This window comes from Lissotriton vulgaris, chromosome 2_1 (genome assembly GCF_964263255.1).
Source record: "Lissotriton vulgaris chromosome 2_1, aLisVul1.2, whole genome shotgun sequence".
NCBI lineage: Eukaryota > Metazoa > Chordata > Amphibia > Caudata > Salamandridae > Lissotriton > Lissotriton vulgaris.
This window is the reverse complement of record NC_141687.1, coordinates 2,115,548,773-2,115,571,310: the sequence shown is the minus strand read 5'-3', so window position 1 is coordinate 2,115,571,310 and position 22,538 is coordinate 2,115,548,773. Positions and strand designations below refer to the sequence as shown.

Here is a 22,538-nt window from a genome sequence, read left to right as displayed (position 1 = left end):
TGGCGGCCGCTGCAGCGGCCGAGTGAGCTGGTGTGTCAAGCTCCTACCTGCTGCTGACCTGCCCGGCGTTTTTCGTCAAGTCTCCTATGCTGCACCTCGGAGCTTGATGCGGTGATTGTGTGGGGCTGCTGATGAGGTTTCCCCGAAAAATGCGCAGAGTAACTGCCGGGTAAAGAGGAGTGAAGCGGCATTCGTAGGTTTGGGACCGGTGACCGCTGACGGCTTCAGCGGCTACCTCTGCCTCTGTGCCGCTAAGGTGAAGGTGTCGGCGCTTGAAGGGAGAGGCAGCCGCGGCTTGACGAGTAAGGCAAAGCGAGGCAAGGCGCGGTGGAAACAGAGCGGCTTCTGATGGTTACCTCCGCTCCTGTGCTGCGAGAGTGAAGGTGCGCAGCTTTGCACAATCGCCGGCGCTGGAAGGGGAGAGCAGTCGCAGCGTCTGGCGGAGTTGGAGCGAGGCGAAGCGAGGTGAAGCTGCAGCTGAGGCGGAGGTGGAGGTGGGTTACCACGGACTACTGTTGGAGTTACGTGCTCTGCTTCGCTGAAAATTGACTGGGGAAAAGAATTAAAAGAATCAAAATAATTACAAGCTCTTGTTTAGCAGGAGTAATAGTTTCTCATAGTGTGGAGCTACAGTTTATAAGGATTGAGGATTTTTTTGGACTTTCTGGGTTTTTACCAGATTCTCGGTGTCCAGGATAAACAGGTATAAACAGTGCACAGCATCGACATTCCAAAAAAAAAAAAAGAGGACACGCTTGGCAAGGCGAGAACTAAAGAGAAATACTGTCATAGCACCAAAAGGAAGGGGAGGAAGAGGGAAAAATACTAATACCAATTCTAATTCTGCCTGCAATGAGGACCTTCCAACCAACATTGCTACCACACCTGCGAATAGCAATAATCCCCGGGCACGCAATGAGAACGTTAAGGAGCGCACAGTACTCGAATTATTAGGAAAGAAAAACACAGGTGGCACAGTGGATGCTGTCAGCAGCTCTGCGCAGATACCTCTCAAGACTAAGCCTAATAACGGCCTTCCCAATCCCTCTGGCGCAGTCCCCAAACAGATGACCACTCAGAACCACTTATCCTCAGTTGAAATGTCTCTAGTGGAAGCCCCTAGAGAGCAACTGACTATGGGCGGGAGCAAGACATGGAAAGGGAGCTGGCGGTCCTATACCAGGCAGTGGGGGAGGCTAGTATCTCACCTCAGATTAGGAATAACTTTGAGAAAGAAAAGGACACTTTGCCCTCTGCCGTAAATGATGCGGAATCTGCCGATTCAGGGGGGGCTCCATGTCAGAGGGTGAGGAAGAAGACGGGGATTGAAAGGACAATGAACAATTCTCTTCTTCTGGTGATTGGGGAGATGAAATTAATGCTAATACAAGCTTGGGAGAAGATGTCTTATCACTTGACTCTCGGAATGTTACAGTTAGGAAAATTAATGAAACACAGAAACCCCTTGCTATAGCAAACTTAACTTGATTGATCAACCACAATGGCAGGAACAGGCGGAAGAGGTGGAAACTGAAGCAACTCTGGATGAGGTACATAACTTCGGAGGGGAAGGGGAAGGAGAAGGGGAGATCACTTTAAAATCAATCTATAATCTACAAACATCCATGTATAAAATCATTATGACCCATAGGGAGGAAACTAAAGCAGAGGGGCTTCGGACACAGGGGGCTGTTCGCAAGTTGCAGAATGTGGTTCGTCGATTGGCTAAAAATTGCACAGAAACCACCACAAGAGTTCAAGAAGTGTAAACCCGAGTTTCAACAGTTGAGGATGAGCTCTCTAGCCAGAAAACCTCAATTAATCAGATGCAAAAAAATGACTTAGATATAGATTGGAAACTCACCGACTTGGAAAATCGGGCATGCCGGAATAACCTGCGTATTCTGGGGATTCCAGAACTTTCTGAGGGAAAAGATGTTCGCCGATATGTTGTTGATCTCTTTGCTGCAACTTTCACGGACCTTAAAGACTGGGATTGAGACAAAGAAATCATAAGGGCTCACTGCTTCCCCTTTACTCAAAGACGAGATGCAGGGAGGGCAACGACTCAGCCCAGGGCAATTCTTATTTGTTTGCATAATTATCTCCTCCGTGAGATTTTGTATGATCTAGCTAGACCTACAAAACCTAGGAAAGGATTGGGACACACATTTTTTGTCCGTCATGATTTCTGACAGACAACAGTCCAGCAACGTTGGAGGCTTAGGCAGTTAATGACACCTATTCAAGCGAAGGGGGGCCAGGTGTTTTTATTAAACCCCGCAAAACTGAAAATTGTCTATAAGGGGAAGACAACTTTTTTTGTATCTGAGATCAAAACTCAGCATTTTATAGACACAATGTAAGGCTAATTAGGGAAAGATTTATTATTTCCCTTTTTTTTTACTCTCTCTTTTGTCTTGATGGGGTACTTCTGTCTAAGGTGTTAATCAATTAACGCTAGGTCTGGTCAGCACAGACAGGGAGACTATTTCACGCCACCCACCATCAATGAGGACTTTTGTCCTTACGCCTCTGTTGGGAGGGTGTTGAAAGGGTGGGGGGGCAGGGTGGGTATGTGGAAGGGGAGGCGAGGGGGGTCCTGGGGGCAAGGATAAACAGTTAATGGTCAATTATTGTTAGTTAAACTTCAAATCAGGCTTGTTTTTGTGTCTTCTTATCTTAATACATTTGATATATTAAGCGACATTTCTGAGGTCTGTGAAAAATACTTAAATAAATATGATAATGGGTAAAATATCTATATGTTCATGGAACGTGTGTGGGCTAAATGACAAAAAAAAGAGGGACAACGGACAGATGTTGAAAACTATGGCTGTCGATATTCTATGTATTCAAGAAAGTCATCTAGCTTGGAAAAATAGAGGGTGGCTTAAAGATCTTGGGCTAGAGATTGTTAGTTGTTCCCGACAGACCTCTACTGTAAGAGGAGTGGCAATAATAAAAAGATTTGGGCTGGGACAGGTTAAAAACACTAAAGAGGACCCATTGGGCCGCTGGGCTATAGCTGCATTGAAATTAGGTGAAATAACTTTGACTATCTGCTCAATCTATGGGCCAAATGCTGATGATCCTTCTGTTCTACACCAACTAAGCATTGAATTGGCCTTATAGCCACCTTTGTTAATTATCTGTGGAGATGTTAATCTACACCTAGAAGAGACATTTGATTTATCCAGTGGTAGTTCTTACGTTTGCAGAAAGAAAAATGTATATAGAGCTGTTAAAGGTTTGGTCCAGAAATTTGGGTTGACGGATATAGGACATGTCAGAGCTGGAGGCCTTTTTTCTCTGCCCCTCACCAGGAGCATTTTAGACTTGACTATTTTTTGTAGCAACAGCCCTTACTAATATCTCTGCAAATGTATCATATAGGATCCTACCTAAGGTAATTTCTGACCATAATCCCATTCTTCTTAGTTTTGATTGGAATTTTCCATCAACTTTTAGACCATGGTCTTTTGACCGTAAACTCCTGCATGACTCATCTTATATCGAACATATGAGGAAATGGATCCCTGAATTTTTTGAGAATAATAAAGGGTCTGCTGCGCTTGTAACAATATGGGATGCTTTTAAATGTGGGGTTCGGGGGGGAAACCCTGAGCTACTCGCTTAGAAAACAGAGAGAGATTAGAAAAAAGGCGGAAGCTGAGATGCATAAATTGAGAGATCTGGAAATTCAATTAATGCGGGCTTGTAATACAGGACTGAATATTGACAGTACTTTAAGAAATCTATTGGTTCACAAGGTTAGAATCCATCAATGCTATGCTAAGAAATTTGCACAACAACTCATTGCGTTTCGAGAGGAAATTTATGAAGTAGGGGAAAACTCTGGTAAACATTTGGCCAAAAGGCTTCGGCAGAAGGCAGTATTTTCCTCTATAGATAAAATAATGGATGATACAGGGAAAACTGTTAATGAAACCTCAGAAATACTGGAAGTGTTTCGTGGATTCTCTTCTAGGCTTTATACAGAGGATGGGGGTGCGAATCTTGAAGATAGGATTTCTAAATTTACAGAATTAACCATCAATGGCACTGTGGCAGAGGAGGAAAAGGAACAACTAGATCTTCCTATATCTTGGGAGGAAATAGAGTCTTCTCTCTTATCTTTAGCGCAGGGGAAGGCAGTTGGGCCCGACTCTATCCCTCTTGAATTCTATAGGGTTTTTCGATTCATCTTAAAGCCCGAACTGGTCTCTCTATTTACAGTAGCACAACAGGGTATATCCCCTTTATCGTGGCAAGAATCAACAATTAGGGTCTTTGTAAAAAAGGATAAACCTCCTCTTCTTCCATCTTCCTTTCATCCTATTTCTTTAATAAATGCAGACAGTAAAGTTTTTCTAAAATATTGGCTTCCTGACTCTCTGTAGTTATAACTCCAATAGTTTCTAGATTCCAACATGGCTTCTTCCCCGCACTTGATACGACAGACCATATTCGGCGAATTATAACTTTTCTAGACATTGGCCCAGGCAACCCGATCGAATATTGGAATAATTTTGTTAGATGCTGAAAAAGCATTCAATAGGGTTGCCTGGGATTATTTGTGGGATATTTTGGGCAGAAAGGGGTTTGGCTAGGGTTTTATAACTGCACTTAAAACTATGTATGTCACCCCCAAAGCACGTATTCGAATAAATTCACAGGTGTCCTCTATTTTTTCAATCACCAGGGGTACCCGACAGGGGTGCCCTTGTTCTCCTTTATTATTTGCACTTTTTATCGACCCTTTACCTAATTATCTTAATTTGGAAGAGAGGATTAACCCAGCTTGTCTGGCCAATGTAAACTATCGGGCATTAGCTTACGCTGATGACATTGTTGTCATCTGAACTGATGTTCAGAATGCGGTCCCAGCTATTAATGACTTGGCGTCAGAGTTCGACATTTTTTCTGGGTACAAATTAAACCTGTCAAAAACTCAGATCTTATATGCATGGCATAACATGCAGACTAATTTCCCGACCGTCTCTGAGGTTACATATCTTGGGATTAAATCTCGCTACCTGTATCCTGCATTCTGGATCTAAATATGAATCCAGTGCTTGCTAAGATTAATTCTACATTGCAACGGCTAGATCATTTACATTTATCATTGCATGGCAGGGCCAATGTTTTAAAAATGTTGATTCTACCCAAGGTCTTATACCTTTTTCGTTCTATACCCCTGGAATTCTCCCCTATTTGTATTAGAAATTTGGAAAGTGCAATATCCAGATTTTTATGGGGGTATAGAAGACATCGAAAGGCCCTCAAAAAAATGATTCTTAGCAAAGAGTGTGGAGGATGGAATGTTCCGTATTTTTTGTTTTATTACCTCGCAGCAACTTTACAATTTATTAGTCCATTGATAATGGGGGAGCGAGCTCGAATACCTGCCTGTAGCTCTCCCTCTATATATGAGCTGATTTTAGGAGCAGGAGCAAAATCCCATTTTCTTAAAATGACAGAGCCCAGTTACTACAAGAAGACAAAATTTAAGGTATTGAAAGCAGCTTTTTTGGTATGGCAAAAAATTCGGAAACATGTGGGGTTAACTAAACTGAATGCATATACACCTTTTGAAGCATCTGGCCTATTACCATCTGCAATTTTTTGTGACTTAACGGCGATTAGATGGAATCTGAAAGGTGTGCGCTATTTGGGTGACTTGTTCTGTGGAGATCAGTTGGCCTCTTTTCAAGAATTACAGAGCAAATATTAATTAAGTAAAAATGACTTTTTTAAGTTTCTTCAAATCTGCAGCTTTTTTTAAAATCCATCACTTGTCTCAGTAACTAAAATGAATAAAATTCCCCTTTTGGATCTTTTGCAAAAGAAAACACCAATAGGTCTTTTTTATTCTTGTTTATTGCAAGAATTTGGGGATGATGTAATGGAATGTCAGGGGAGGTGGGCTGGCAAACTAGGGATACCCGTTATTAGGGTCTTTGATTTAGTTAAACTTGCCTCCGAATGCTTAATAACTGGGATGATGAAATCTCAACATTTTATGTGTTTACATGATCTTTATTATACCCCTATCAAAGTTACAAAATGGAGTACGACAACCGGGACAAAATGTAATCGCTGTGGGTTGTATGCTGCAGATGCTAAACATATGTTTTTTGGTTGTTCTAAAGTGGAGAGTTCTTTAAACAAATTGAGAAATTTTTGAGTGCCGTGGTAAAGCTTAATATCAAAATATCATCTGAGATGGTTTTAATTGGTTTAGAGGCCGGAATGTCAAGACCTAAACCTTTAACTTGTTTTCTTTTTATTTGCATGGCAGTAGTCCGAGCATGTATTACCAGGGAATGGATTAATGCAGACCCCCCTTCTTTTTTTAGGTGGAGGGAAAGATTATTATACATGTATAATATTGAATCTGCCATATATAAACTTAAAGGGGTTAGAAGAAGAGCTTTTGGTGAAAAAATTTGGGAGTTTATAACTGATTGGATTTAGACATTGCTTGATGCTGCTTATAATAGAAGCGATATGATGATGTGGCTCTTATTTTATTTTGGCTGTTTTCTGTTTTCTTCTTATCACTTTATTTTTTGCTCTGCTGTATTGATATGTGATTGACCATTTCTGTATATCCTTGCATAAAACAATAAAAGAAAAAAAAAAAAGAAAAAGAAAATTGCCCTAGTGAGAAAATACAGAAATGTATACAGTTAATGATAATGGGATTTTTCTATTCACATAATGCTCGTGAAATACCATGATAATACTGGGACTGAATGTTTAGGATAATGGTTTTGAAAGAATATTAATAACTGCTAATTGAAGCATATTTATGCAAGCCTTACACAACTTCACTAGAATAGTTTGGAAAAGCCTAATTTGTCAAGTACATATTAAAGGAAGCAGTTGGGATCAATTATTTCTAATTAGTATGCACTAGATGGGTTGTTACTCAACTGACTGTCACACGCAGTTGTGTTGCTGCTTCCCAGAGAATAGGTCTTCAAAGTGAGATCCACTACTTCAATTGATAAGCCTGAGCAGGAAAACATAGGTTTCTGTCAGCTGGAGAACAACATCAGGAAATATGATAGTCCAAGACACACCCTATCGCTTCCCATGCCACTACCATATGGTCACTGTGATGCATTTATTTATAGTTTGTTCAGCAGCAACTGACTGGGAGTAGTAGACAGTTTTCATACAGTAAGGTATATATACAAAGGTTCAGCTGTACTTTCCATTGAAAAGGAATTTTCAATATCTTTGATCCACTAAGGATCTACCCCAAATTTGACTTTCACTTACAATATGCAGCTATGGTCTGGCATGCCAAATTTCATGAAGTTCCTTCTAGGGAGAGAAAAAAAGTTTACCTTGGTAAAAGATGAGTGTTTAAAATCTATTATGAAAATAGATAGTACTCATACCGCACGTAATATCAATATCTAAGTATGCATCATACAAAAAATAGAAATGCCAAAAACAGTATCATGGTGATGTCATCAATTATGCCTTTTAACTTCATTAATAATTAAATAAGTGAGATCATAAGCAGTGCATGAAGGGGCGCAAGTTATGAATAGTTTACTGAAACTTTTGTAGCTGTAACTGCATTTTAACATTTTATAAGCAAACCTAACCTAACCATAACTTTAAACTTTGTTCTTTTCAGTGAATATCTAGTTTTTTTTTATCATATTCAACCAGGACCTGTTTTTACACCATAATCTCTGTTTAAAACTAACCATAACTGCACACATAGTTTGGCTTAGCATAGTAGGGAATTTCTGCAGTCACCGTACTAAACTTGTAGTAGGCAGCTGAACTATTATAGGACATGGCTTTTGACATGTGAAGGAGGGAGTGACTGTACTGGGGATTGTGTATGTAGCTAATGTTCTTAAACTCCAATTGCCAAACCCCACTGTGAACTAATTTAAGCTGCTCGCAGCAACATGCCAAAGAGCAATGCAGGCCAGGACCGGACCCCTAACCTTACCAGACTTGGCCTCATACAGGCAATAAAAAACATGCCCTAAATAACAAAACAATTTTAGCATTCTCAGTTTGATAGAAGATTAGCATGTTGTACCCAAGTCAATAACTTGGTTGGCTTTACCCTACTCATGGCTAGATACTCATGAGGTTAAGGTATATTAAATTACAGTAAATTGCACATTAAGAAAAAGGACAGTCTGAGAAAATATTTATAATGTCGCATAATCCTATTGTTAATCCCTAACTTTTAAAATTGTCATTACCAAGAAACAAAGCTGCATGGCCAGCTTCTTTACTGGAAAGCATGTTTTTGTTCCTCAAAGATTAAGCTTTGCATTTCATTGTATGCTTTATAGGGTACCAGTATGGAGCAGCAGATGACAGAATCCAGCATGAACGAGGGGAACATAACAGCAGGCTTCAGTACCCAAGGTAAGCCCTAGACCTATGGACATTAAAGTGACTGATTTGGGGTGTTTCCACCTACTCTAGGGTAGGCCTCCTACTGCACACCTTCAACCTCGTCAACAACTATTTCGATTGAGACGTCACATTTTGTCTACATTCTCTCTCTGGCTGTCATATTAATTTGCTACAGATTTGAGAACTCGCTAGCAAAGAAGCCTATCAACCATGTACCATTGTCAGGCACTGAAGCAGACACTTGGGCCCTGATTATGAGTTTTTGGAGCAGCGGTGGCGCGGCGATGCAAGCCACTCCTCTGCCAAAGCTCACGCCGCCCGCCTGCCAGTTTATGACTTTTTTATAGTCTGGCAGGTGGGCGACGTGGCGGTCCCATGGGAGTGCCTCTTTTAAAGGCACTGCAATGGGACAGCGATGCCAGAATCCTGCACAGCATGGAATCGAAAGTCCATGGCGTGCAGGAACCTATGTGCATGCACAACAGAAAGGCCCATGTTATGTCCACATATGTTTGAAGCACAGGGGGGCCCTGTAGGGCCCATTTGTTTTTTCTCCACCAGGATTTTCATTGCAATGGAATCGCCATGAATAGCCTGGCAGTGACAGCCCCAGGGTGGTCCGACTGCCTGAGTCGTAATCAGGCGGTCGGACCACCAATGCAGCGGTGGCTGGATCTGCCACTGCCACACCACCTTGAATTTGGCGGTCCGAGGATCACCAGACTCATAATGGGGCCCTTAGAGTCCTTTTATACTGAAGTCTCGTTTCCTCCTTTGTTCCTCGACTCAGAAGCAGTAGTGCCTATATATTGGATTGGGGAAGTTCTGTTGTTCTTGTAAGGTTGAGCTGCTAAATTCATTTTGGTTAGATGCTAATTTCGGTGATATTATGCTAACCAAAGGTCACCATCTTCTCTAAAATTCTTTTGGCCAAGTCTTTCTGTTGTTATTAGTCTGACTGGAATCCTTCTTACACGTGTGATTCGAAATTTCCTTCCATTATTTTGCTGCGTCTGCAAGCTATACTGGTGACTTTGTTCATATATTTAGGGAACTATGGATTTTCCATAGTCATAGTCAGCTTACGGTAACTATGGAGTGAAGAAAGTAGTACTAAATGTACACATTTATGTTAAATTAATTTTATAAGACATATGTATGTGATTTTATTTCTCTCTTGAAAATTCACTTGTGCGAGAGAAAGCCAGATAGAGAGTGAGAGAAAGATCAATGCAAGCACCACGGATTTTCCAGTAAATTACATATACAAGTTTTGATTTTCAAAGCTGTTGAGTCTGCAAGAGGAAAGGCTTTCTTACCTTATGATTACAAAACAGCAATACAAATTATGTTCCTTAAGCTAAATGAAAGCTAGTCCTATTTAAAATAGGTAATATATTTCTCAACATGCCTACTTTTAATTAAACTGTGTTTTTGAAATGACCTATTTGTATTAGCACAGAGCAGTTGAACAAAAGGGATTTTTTCTTGATTGTTGTTAAATGTGGAAACACTTCTTCCCTTCTTACCCTCGTTTATCATACCTTCTCCCATTCACCTGCAAATTATTATCAGTGTGCTGTTTTGTCTAATCTAATCATGAAAGAATTTCACAGAAAGGGAAGAATGAATGGCTGAAGTTCCTGTAAATCCGACTGCCCCTGGTTTAGCCATTGTAGTGGATTCACACAACTCCCCTCTAACTTGATATAACTCAGAGCTATAGTAAAATTGACATACATAGACCTCTCATTGTGTGAGCACCACCTCTTGGACTCTGGGAAACTGGTACCAGCAAAGTAATCTACACGGTTGTAGCACAAGATGTAGTAAATAAATGAGCCCACTTATTTAAAGCATCCTCAGTTCAAAATCTGAAGTTCAGTGCCACTCCCAACTGCAGTGCCTCCACCAATGCTCATATGTCCACTGCCTCAAGTGCCACCACTCAGGATGGTCATGAGACTACCATGTAAAAATACTCTAACAAAACAAAACAGGATCAGGCAGGATTTTTGTAGAACATAAAGCCTGGGTAGGTTCTTAAATATTCATACAACTTTTACAATATCCATGAATACATAGAAAAGGGCTAAAACGTGTAACCCCGAGAATGCTCACAGAACCTCTATTTACAGATGTATACACAAGTTTCACAAAAGCCACACAAACTTCATGTTCTTTAAGGCTAACCTGTAGGCGTGGAGGAACATGCTCTGGAGAAACAACAGCAGCCATAAGAGCTCAAAAAGCCACATAGATTAGATGCAGAGCTTATTGCAAGCTTCAGTAACAACACAGTGTTCAACAACTTCACCAGCTAAAAAGTCATTAATCCGGCCAGCAACAAAGGGCACTTCAACACACTTAAAAGGACCAAAGTGCTGTCTCATAAACGTGTACCATTCACAGTGGCATGGTAGACCAACTGCTCATCATTGAGATTTACCTTCTGAGGTTGTCCTTGCTACCATGGATCACCAGCGTAAACCAACAGAACACACTGATGTTGTTTCCTTCGAACTGGCCATGACCACCTTATCTATGACTCACAAATCACTATACTGGTGGAAAACGACTAGGAACTGGCTACCCCCCATAGTGTGCATTGCTACCCAGCCAAACTAAAGAACCCATATAAAAGACTGTAACATCTTCTTTCAACTCCAGAATCTCTGCTTGAGCCCAATGTGCAAGGTGATAACAGCTATCATAAAAATACTAACCTCATCAACACCTGGTTAGGCCAAAGGCACACTGTGATTACACATGCCCAACTCTACAAAAATAGGTGCTACTTATTTGGTCCAGCTAAAACATTGTTGCAAGTAAGCTCAGTGGTCAAACTTGCAAATTGACTTTGCCCAATACATAAGAATAAAGTAGCCAGTCGAGGGATTGTGAGTTATCCCTATGTCATACTACTGAGCTATCCCTCTATGAACTTCTCTATGCCCCATATTCATTTTTTATGTATATAGTCACTATATGCACAATTGCCCATATGCTACACTCTTGTCAGGAGTGATCTGTCACTGATCAATCTACATGTAGGTGGTCCTGAATGGATCTAGAGAGCAGACCTTCCATATGCAAAGTGCAGACAAGAAAATCCTGTCCATGTATAATTGGTGTATAATCATGTAGTTCGCTAGTCCTAAGCACAGACCTTTTATGAAAAACAAAGGGATCCTGCTAGACTCAAATATTGAAAAATCTCAAATTTAAACAGACCTTGCTCACAGAATAAAATGCTCCAGCAGTACTTTAGGCCCACAGTTGTGGTTAGACCACTTTCTTGTCACAGTCCATCTCTCACACATACTTTACTGTCCTAGAAAATGGAGTGCAAAATGGAAGGGTACTACATTAGGCAATAGATGGCACACACAGTGAAAAAGAAAAAGGCATGGACCCTTCAAGAAAAGTCATGAACTTTGTTATACTAACTAGGTCTACAACAAGGAGCAGATTACTAACCCTATTTCCACCGTTAGAAAAAATCTAATTCCTTGACTCGTTAAAATGAGGGATCATTGGATTAATTTTTATATAATGAAATTCATTGCACTTAAATTTAGGATGTGTCTGTTTTTGGTTCTATTCTTAGATACATTGTTATTTAAGGAAAACTACATGAGGCCATGACCCCTTCAAATTGGAAGCATGGCAGCATCACAAGACATTTTATAATGTGTCTATTGTAATAGTTTTCCCACATCTATTCCTTTAGGATACTGTCAGTATCAAACATCCACAATAATATATTGAGTGTATACAAGGAAAACAATATCGTTAGTCGTAATATTACAGAAAAACCATGCATCTCTAAACTTCCAAATCCCTCAATTGTACAATTTGACTGTTGAATAAAGGCCAATTATGTATGTATATCTTGACGATGATTGAACAATTTTTATTTGGTTTTATCAACTTTAGATATTAGTAGTTGCAGCAGAATGAGATCAACAAATGAGATTATGTTTAAGACATTAGCAATTGTAGCAGAATAAGAACAAAATAGGTAGCAATTTACAGATACAATGCAATTTCAGTACATGAAAGTAATCAATGTTCAGTACCTGCACAAACAAATGGGCTAGTCGTAAATTTCACTGGCTCATAATGATGTAAAATGTCAGAATCCTTCAGTTATGTGTTGCAGTGTATAAAATTGTCTCCCTATGTGTCCTAGAAGGATGAGGGTGATCCAATAAAAAATAGATTCAGAAAAAGGGGTGGTGATGAACAGAGTGTCTGAATTAAGCAGACCACTCTTACCCAGTCCAAAGATCAGGGCTTTATCCATCACCGTTTTTTAGCTCACTGCACCATCCCAGCTCAGAACTTGGCTATATGCAAATTAGTCTGACCCTGGCCCAGTGCATCATGGGAACAGGGCAGACCAAACTACCAAGCCAATTCTTATACTGGGAAGGAAACAAGCTACCGGGGACCGGTTTCTGGCAATAAAAAATAGGGATGGATTGCAGAACTTGGAAAAAGAAACCAGGGGAAGCACGAGCAATAATAGGAAAATGCTTGGCATATTACAATGGAGAGGGAGGGTAGCCGGCGCCCTGAGGCCTTTAAATGTGTCACTATGAGGGAGAGATGTCCTTTTCAGCTAGTTCCTTATGCTGAATAGGCATAGTATCCCAGGCAGCAGCTATTGAGCGACAGCGTATATGACGGGCTTTCTCCCAATACAGTGCAGAGCTTTCTACATCTCCCCATCTAAGTAGTGCCTTGCGCCATTGGGAGGTAGCCGGGGGGTGTTGGGCTCTCCAGTTCATGGTTCATAAATGGTTGGCCAACAGGAGGGCAAGGTTAGCAAAGTGCACCTTTACCCTATGATTTTTTGTCTGTGGAAAATACCTAAGGCAGTGCTTCCCATTAATTTAACGTGGTAAGTTCTGTGAGCATGGTTAATATTGTATGTATTGTGTGCCAATAACTTGGTATGCTGGGGTAGGACATAAGCGTGTGCCGAAGGTTGATATCTAGGAAAAGTGAAGTTGGCTGCAGGGAACAAACGATTAAGTTGAGAGGGTGTTAGTTAGGCCCTTTCATGAGTCATTTATTGGATGTTTTCAAAACGAGATTCCTCGAAACAGTCTTAGTCCGTATCATGAAGAGTTGTTGTAAAGGCCACCTCCCAGAGGTGAATAAGGTGATCTAGAGAGATGTCCACATGTTCCCTATTAGCTTTGTGTAGCCATGTGATGAGAGTAAGTAAGTAAGTAAGTAAAAATTGTATTGCACAATTATTTAAAATCATTGCAATGTGCACGTACAAAAAAAAAGAAAATGAAATTTTAAGTAAAAAAAGAGGTACTCCAGTCTGTTAAAAAGATCAATAAAGTTAATGGGTTGGGTAAAAGGAAGGTAGAGCTGAAAAGCCAGGGAAATGTCACTTAGGAGGGTTAAAATTCAGGCTTGCTCGGATGATAGAGTCAAGGAATTAATTTCTATGATGAATTTTACAAAACGAGTCGCCAGTTGTGGCGAGTCCCCCCTCATACATACCTTGAGCGCTTCTTGACAAGTCCTGATGCCGAGAGAAAGCCAAATTGGTCTCAGCCAAAATATTCTTTGCGCCCGGAGGTGATAGCAAATGCACAGAATGTGGATTAGGCTTTCCTCTCCCTGGCTACAGAAACGGCACTGAGAGGAGGCTTCTTTCTTGTATCCTTGGCCAAACTTATATGCCTTCAACGGAATTAAGCCGAAGCGGAATCTCATTAATTGATGTTTAATATATGGCTTTATTGCTGATGCGAGATAAGATGGTAATATTTTCGGGGCATATAGTTTGGCAGCCCAGGAGCCGTGAAAAAGCAGACGAACCTGTTGCATATCTGATTGTTTTGATAGAATTTTGGCCATGTGATGTCCCATTAGGCCCTGGAGGGGAATTATGGGGGAATATGGGGTGATTTTACTCACAAGCTGGAAAACCCTAATTAGAAATTTATGGGCAGATCACCTGTGTAGGGACTAGGAGTGATGTATTGTGCTGGTGGAGTGTAGGAGCTGCTGTATTATGTAGGAGCGGAGAGGACAGTCTCCCGTGCTTGTCTCATAAACGTTTTTTCTTCCCAGCCATCAGGATACCCTTTGGAGCTACTCTTTAAGTAGTAAGTTTCAAACAATGGCACCTCAAGCCCACCTTGACCGATCAGCAGCTTAAGTGTTTTAGGAGCCACATGTCGCCTTCCATCGTGCAAGAACAAGTCCCCCAACTATTGATCCAAATTGTAGAAAAGGCTGTGTTTGTAAAAGACTATGACATTTACAAAATAATATAGGAGGCAGGGAAGGAAGATCATTTTAGAAAGTGCTATCATGCCTGTAAGTGCAAGTGGGAGCTGTTCCCAGAAGCGGATTTGGGATATAAGGGTTATGTAGGCACATTTCTGGTTCTCTCAAACAGATCTTTTTAGGAGTTGTATAAACGAACCCCTAGATAACGGACCGCAGCTGTCCTCCAGGCTAGTGGAGTGGCATCCACTTGGATTACCTGAAGAGGGGCATTGCTGCGAAATCGAAAGGCGCATGATTTCCCCCAGTTCACTCGAAGGGCAGCTACTTCCTCAAAGTCTGGAAAGTAGTCGATATGAGGAACATGTCTACTGATATATAATAATAAGTAATATGCCTAGAACGACACAGCCTGTGTGGTTCCGTCTAGAGGGATCCCTCGATGTTTGCCCTCCAAGCAAAGGCGATGAGCCAGCGACTCCATGGCGATTGTGAACAGGATAGAGGAGAGAGGGCAGCCCTGACAAGTTCCACAACCTATTGGAAACGGAGGTGAAATCAAGGGACCAATGTGCACCTTAAATGACGGATTTGTGTACAACATCTTTGAATACATCAGCAGGCTTTGGCCCAGCACTGCTGCCCATAGAACTTTGAAGAGGTACTCCCAAGACAAAGAATCAACGGGATTCTCGAGGTCCAAGATGAACATTCTGCCTGTGGGTAACGCAATAAGGCTTGATCCATTACATGAAAGAGTGACCTAATATTATAAGGCATGTTTCTGTCCTGGTATGAGGGCAGGAAGTATACTCAAGTATCAATTTGCTAGGATTTTGCTGTGTATTTTATATTTGGCTCCCAATATAGCCACCGGGAGGTATGAGAAGAGGCGGGTGGACTCCCTATCAAGCTTAGCAGGAATGCTAAAAGAGACTCCTGGAGAGAGGCTTGGAGTACACCAGTAGTTAGGGATTGTTAGAAATTAGTTTTCTGGTTGGCTAAGGTGTTCACCTAAGCCAGGCAAAACCCACCACTCTAGTCAGGGTAAGGGAGTTACACACACAAGAGATCCCCTGCTTACTCCTTTGGTAGCTTGACAGAGCAGTCCGGTTTATCCCAAAGGCAACGTGTAAAGCGTTTTTGCAAAACACACACCAGTGACACACTAGGCACAACAGAAAAAGAGACTCCACACAAGGTTATATAAAAAAATATCTTTTGTATTATACACAAAACACATTAGACCACAATGACATAAATAACTTTGCCACTAGGAAATTGTCATAACAATACATATGTCATACACCACTTTGCCAACTAGGCATTTGTCATATTATTACAGGCCATAGATCACTTAACCAACTAGGTCATCACCATAGCACAGTATTTAGTGCAATAAGGCAAATACTTATATCTTGCCCAGGTCAGGAAAAATATAATTGCTGCACAAAATATATAGTCCCTACAAACTGGAGACTGGCACACCGGTGCTCCTGGTTGGCGGTATACTGCAAGCTCGATAGGGCTTCCCCTGCCTGTGGTCAACTTTCCAGCAGGGGCCTCCGTCGGAGTTTTACCCTGCACACCACCCAACTTTCAAGTGCCCCCAAGTAGTATAATATTGCAGCTGACTGCCGTCTTGCGGTGCCACTGTGAGTGATTGCAGGGACTTAATTCCTCACGGTTATATGCCAACTCTGGTATCGCTTTATCAAAACATGTCAAGTAAGGTGTCATACGAATTGGAATACTAACCCCTCGCCAATTCTGGCGACGGGGTTAGCATTCCACCCTTCTAGAGGGACACGACATGTATGTAACTGTGAACCCCGGTTAAAGTTAACTCAAGCCTCAGCATCACAAAATGGATGCTGCCACCACAGACACAAGTCTGACCCCCTGCAGCTGGGAGTCCTTCCAGCGAGGGGAATTGGACAAAGGGTTTCCTGTCAGGGGCGGTGCTGGGAACCATCCCAGACAGGGTTTTGTGTATCCTGGGTAGGCAGGGCTTTACAGGAAGGTGACTGCAAGTGGCACCCCGGTGCTCACTACGCATCTGCCGGCTAGAACCAGTTCCAGGGGCACACCAGCCCCTGATCTGGGGAAAGCCCGGCATGGGAGAGGGGTGTAACCACCCCCCTTCCTGGTCCCACCCCTAGGGCAGGACCTAGTCGCATACCCACCCCTTTCTTTAGGATAAAGGCAGGAGCGGGGACCCTTCCAAATTAGAACATCTTTGAATCAAGAAACTACTTTCTACGAAAGGAGCTCTCGACTTCTTCTCAAGATTTCTCCCTTGTGGCTAAGGAGTAGTCACCTTGCACCCGCAGGCACCATCTAAGAACACTGCGGTTTGCTGCACGTCCTTCCTCCGGAATCCGACCGACCAGCTTCCCTCACACCTCTGACCTCTACCTACCTCTACAGCTAAGCTGAGAACCGTAGGTGCGACGAGACCTCGAGGGACCGGCCATCATCAGAACTGCACGACTTCTATCCAGCACGACCGCCGAGGGATCCTCGTGTGAGTGCTTTCTCGTGAAAATGCGCATGCGCGGCCGCCCGCGCATGCGCATTACTAAAGAAGACGGAAGACGGAAGATAACGAGCCCCGGGGACGCGGCGGGCAGCGGCGGACAAGGTAAGTGCTTATTAAATTATTGGATTCCTTTATTTGAAAGTATTTAGGGAGGGCGGGAGGGAGGCGGGTGGCGGCCAGCTACGCTCCGTCTGAGGAGCGTGCGTAGTGCCGCCTGGCTACGCCAGCTCCGCAAAATGCGGACTAGGCGGCACTACGCACACTCCGTGGACGGAGCGTAGCTGGCCGCCCACCTTTACTAAAAACCCCAAACCTGACCTGTCCCTCCAGTAAGCCAAACAGAGGGACTCAGCCTCCATCTTTAGGTAGCCAGAGGCTGACCCTGAGAGCACAGTGCATCTCAGCTACAGAAAGAAAGGCACACATGATGGATGGTGATTGGAGGAAGTTGAGCCCAAAGGTAGAGGAGCCTCACTTCAGTACTCCATCCCAGCATCAGCCTTTTACTTTCCCAAGACACACCAAAGACAGAGATTCCCTGTGGTGGAGACCCTCGGATACCCTTAGGGTGAGGGGTTGCTTAGTGGACCATGACACAGGGGGAAACCAAGCCAGAGCTGGTCCTTCCTTATATGGCCACTTAGGTAATAGAGGCTTACCTGGACAAGGATAGCCTTATCTCCTTTCGTTTGGGGGGGGGGTTATGTAGGAAGGTAGATCCTGACTATGGTTGCCCCCAACTTTTTTTGCCCTGTGTTTTAGCTGGTTTTGGACATAGTTGGCCTGGAACCCTGCCAATCAGGACCCCAGGCCTACTGCTCTCTCTGTAAAATCGATTCAATGTACCTTAGGTACATATCCAATTGGTACTGGGCCACCTTATCAGACCCTGTAACTCAGGGCATAGGTGTACCCAGAGCCTACCAGGGGCTGCAGCATGTATTATGCCACCCCTGGCTGGCCATCTAAATCTGACACAACTGGCTGCACAACAGCTGGGGCAAGGTGGTGTACTCACCCTTTGCTTTAGATATAGTATACCTATATCTAACCCTAAAATGGACACATAGATTCCTATCAGTCACTCCTATGGCAGGCCTTGACAATCCTGAAGGCAGAGTGCATGGAATCGTGTGAGATGGTGCTCTGGCATGAGCTGAGCCCGTTTGCAGCTTGCGGAACCAAGTCCTAATAGCTGTTCCATGATAACGCGTACCATATACTCTTAAGTGCATTATAAACCTCGCGGTTATATGCCAACTCTGGTATCGCTTTATCAAAACATGTCGAGTAAGGTGTCATACGAATTGGAATACTAACCCCTCGCCAATTCTGGCGACGGGGTTAGCATTCCACCCTTCTAGAGGGACACGACATGTATGTAACTGTGAACCCCGGTTAAAGTTAACTCAAGCCTCAGCATCACAAAATGGATGCTGCCACCACAGACACAAGTCTGACCCCCTGCAGCTGGGAGTCCTTCCAGTGAGGGGAGCTTGGACAAAGGGTTTCCTGTCAGGGGCAGTGCTAGCACCATTCCAGACAGGGTTTTGTGTATCCTGGGTAGGCAGGGCTTTACAGGAAGGTGACTGCAAGTGGCACCCCGGTGCTCACTACGCATCTGCCGGATAGAACCTGTTCCAGGGGCACACCAGCCCCTGAGCTGGGGAAAGCCCGGCATGGGAGAGGGGTGTAACCACCCCCCTTCCTGGTCCCACCCCTAGGGCAGGACCTAGTCGCGTACCCACCCCGTTCTTTAGGATAAAGGCAGGAGCGGGGACCCTTCCAAATTAGATCATCTTTGAATCAAGAAACTACTTTCTACTAAAGGAACTCGCGACTTCTTCTCAAGATTTCTCCCTTGTGGCTAAGGAGTAGTCACCCTGCACCCGCAGGCACCATCTAAGAACACTGCGGTTTGCTGCACGTCCTTCCTCCGGAATCCGACCGACCAGCACGACGAGACCCGGCTTCCCTGGCACCTCTGACCTCTACCTACCTCTACAGCTAAGCTGAGAACCGTAGGTGCGACGAGACCTCGAGGGACCGTCCATCATCAGAACTGCACGACTTCTATCCAGCACGACCGCCGAGGGATCCTCGTGTGCGTGCTTTGGGGTCCGAGAAGCCCCAACCCTGAGCAGCTCCAGCACCGAAGTTCAGCCCTCCAGCATCCACCAGATCTGCGTGGGGCCCTTCTGCTTTTTGCTGCTCACCGCGTCGTCTGGCTACTAGCCCGCTGGCTTGTGGCCTTCCCGACGATGACCGACGACTTCAACACTGCTGGTCTGGTTGCTCCAGACTGGCCCTTGCTCCCTTCCAAAAGAGGAGCACCCCGGACCCTCCTGGTCCACTCCAGACTCCATTTTGAGTCCACTCACCTGGTCGAGGTGACTCCATCCGGTGCCATCCTGGTGCCCAGCTAATCACTGGCTAGTGATTCAGAACTTGGTCCCCTCTGCTTACAGGTGTCTTCCATCTCCGATCCAGGCTTGGATCCACCGAACAATCTTCACTGGTCGCCTGCCAGCAACTTCTTCTTTCAGGCTCCATAGACTGCAACGAGGATTCCCAACGTCTTTCCAGACCTATGCATCCGCAGCCCCTGGGCTAGGTAACTTCGGCATTTCGGTGCCCCAGCATAGCCTCACTATCCAAGGGTCCAGATCCACTTTCGTTTTCAGCCTAACTAGTCGGGTTCGCCCGAGAACACTAACTTTGCTTTTACTAGCCTCCATAGACTTTGTCCCGCATCCCGCGTGAGAGTGCACACTCTGCACCCGAGTCCCATAGGCCTCCTACTAGTAATCTGAAGGTTCAGTAACGTAGTCCTAGCGATTCCAAAGCCTATTAGTCCAGTACTTATCTGCTAGTAATTTCCCATTCCACTTTTCCAGTATATGGTTTTTCGTGCCCCTCGGGCATTTGTGTAAATTGTGCAACTTAAAGTATTTTCGTAAGAGTTTTGTTGTGTGCTTAGTACCCTGTCCTCATAAAGAGTACAGGGCTGTTGTGATCTAAATAAATACACTGTTTATTTTCATAACACTTGTGTGGTGTCCTTTCACTTGGTGTTCAAGGGGTATATGTGATGGTATAACAGCTGGATTAACACGCCCTCTAGAGTTTAGCCCGAAGACTGCTCGTATCCATGCTACTAGGATAGCTGGTCTATAAGGTTGACTTACAACCAATCATCAATAAGGGTTGTTTGGACTGATACAAAGTGCTCACTAGAATAGTGAACATTATATATCAGGCCAACTTCTCACACATTTGTCATATTATTACAGGCCATAGATCACTTAACCAACTAGGTCATCACCATAGCACAGTATTTAGTGCAATAAGGCAAATACTTATATCTTGCCCAGGTCAGGAAAAATATAATTGCTGCACAAAATATACAGTCTCTACAAACTGGAGACTGGCACACCGGTGCTCCTGGTTGGCGGTATACTGCAAGCTCGATAGGGCTTCCCCTGCCTGTGGTCAACTTTCCAGCAGGGGCCTCCGTCGGAGTTTTACCCTGCACACCACCCAACTTTAAAGTGCCCCCAAGTAGTATAATATTGCAGCTGACTGCCGTCTTGCGGTGCCACTGTGAGTGATTGCAGGGACTTAATTCCTCACAAATGTAGGGGCTAAATGCAGCAGCTGCCTGCGATTGGATGGCACAGCTGCGAGGGGTGGCCTGTGGTGGGAAATAGGCACACTGGGGACTCCACTCGCTGTTGACCCTGGCCTCGTGCAACACTGGAGATGCTCCAGCAACCTGAGAGCTAGGCCAGTCCCTCTTGCGGCTCACACAGTGTGGTGGTCACCATTTCACAGTTAATAGGAGCGCTCTCCCCACGCTTGGGTAAATAAATCAGTAGCGCTTCAGAGGAAAGTGGTGAAAAAAAGCGTTCACCATGCGCTAATCACTTTTCAAGGTATAAAGGCGCTCACCATACACTGGTTAATTAACTAAGCACTTCATCCGCTGGGAATTTGTAGTCCAGCGCTTCACATGCACTCTGAGAAAGCCTCAATAAAGTGCTCACCCTGCACTTTACTTTTACCAAGGTGAAGAACAGCCCAGTCCTCTTGCTTTAGACAGGTGCAGCAACTGCAGGCCACCCCATCCCCATATACATCAGGGTCAGCGCTCTTCCCACAGTTCTGCAGCTTTTCCTCCCAGGCAGGCTACTTGATTTGAAGTATTTTATCTCCATGAGCATTCCAACAGGAGGCAAGCACACACATGCCCTTGGAGATTCTCCACAAGCAGGATACCACAGCAGGGCAAAAAGAGTCAGTCCTTTTCATCTTCCACAGACAGAGCAGAAATCTTCAGCCCAACCCACCCCTCACTCAGAAAAGACAGCGCTCCTCACACAGTCCTCATACTCAACTTCTTTGCAGGGCCTCTTGTTTCTTGAAGTAATCCAAAGTCCTGGGGTTTTATATGTGATACTTATAATCCATTTGTCATTGTTCTCTTTGCTGTAAGGGTCTCTGAACATAATCCAAACCAGTCTTGCCCTACCTGGTGCAGCATGATAACAGAGGGTGGAGCCAGTATTGTGCAAAGGGGACACAGCCAATTCAGTTGCAAGCAAAACTCCTCCCTCCACTCTAAATGCAGACCAGGTCTATTCAGGCCAGGCATGGCAGGACACACCTCAATCCCCCCATGGACTTTCTAGAGTAAGCATGAGCGGGAAATCCGTTACGCTCGCGGATTTTGCGGATTTTTGGGAAATCCGCAATCCGCGAATTTTGCGGATTTCCCGCAAAATCCGCAAAAAAAAATCCGCGAACGTAACGGGTTCAAAAGTTGAACCCCCACTCATGCAACTATTTTACAATGGCGCCAGCAAGCTGCCAGCGCCGTTGTAAAATAGTTACAAAGTTAGCTTGCACAGGAACCACTAGATAAAACGAAGCAGGTGCTGCTTTATTTTATCTAAGTGCTTCCTGTGCAAGCTAACTTTGTAACTATTTTACAACGGCGCTGGCAGCTTGCTGGCGCCATTGTAAAATAGTTATTTACACTTACAGCTCACTCAAGGGACCCCTGCGCCCTTCGGGGCGATTGCATAGTAACACACACATGGTCGCTCGAACTAGTTGATGCTCAAATTCAGTGACTCATTCATTAGCCCAAAAACAATCGTGAGCGTCGTCGAGGCTGGACAGGTGTGCCTTCTTCCCAAATCTACCGTGGAAAATCAGCTGTGATGCTGGATAGGCTTTGCATCCTTGACTTTCACAAACGCAATACCCGAACTTCTTTCTCTTCATCTGCTGAACTGATCTCTCTCTGACCTTTTATTCA

At 43.9% G+C, this 22,538-nt stretch overlaps 1 protein-coding gene across 1 annotated transcript in view; it reads left to right on the top strand.

The window, feature by feature from the left end:
• The window catches only part of ENTREP2 (endosomal transmembrane epsin interactor 2), a 1,796,185-nt gene that overhangs the window by 1,618,073 nt on the left and 155,574 nt on the right, over positions 1-22,538 (top strand). Inside the window, exon 8 of the mRNA XM_086959018.1 lies at positions 8,343-8,418. Coding sequence (XP_086815144.1) covers positions 8,343-8,418 — 76 coding nt within the window. The remainder of the gene's footprint in view (positions 1-8,342; positions 8,419-22,538) is intronic.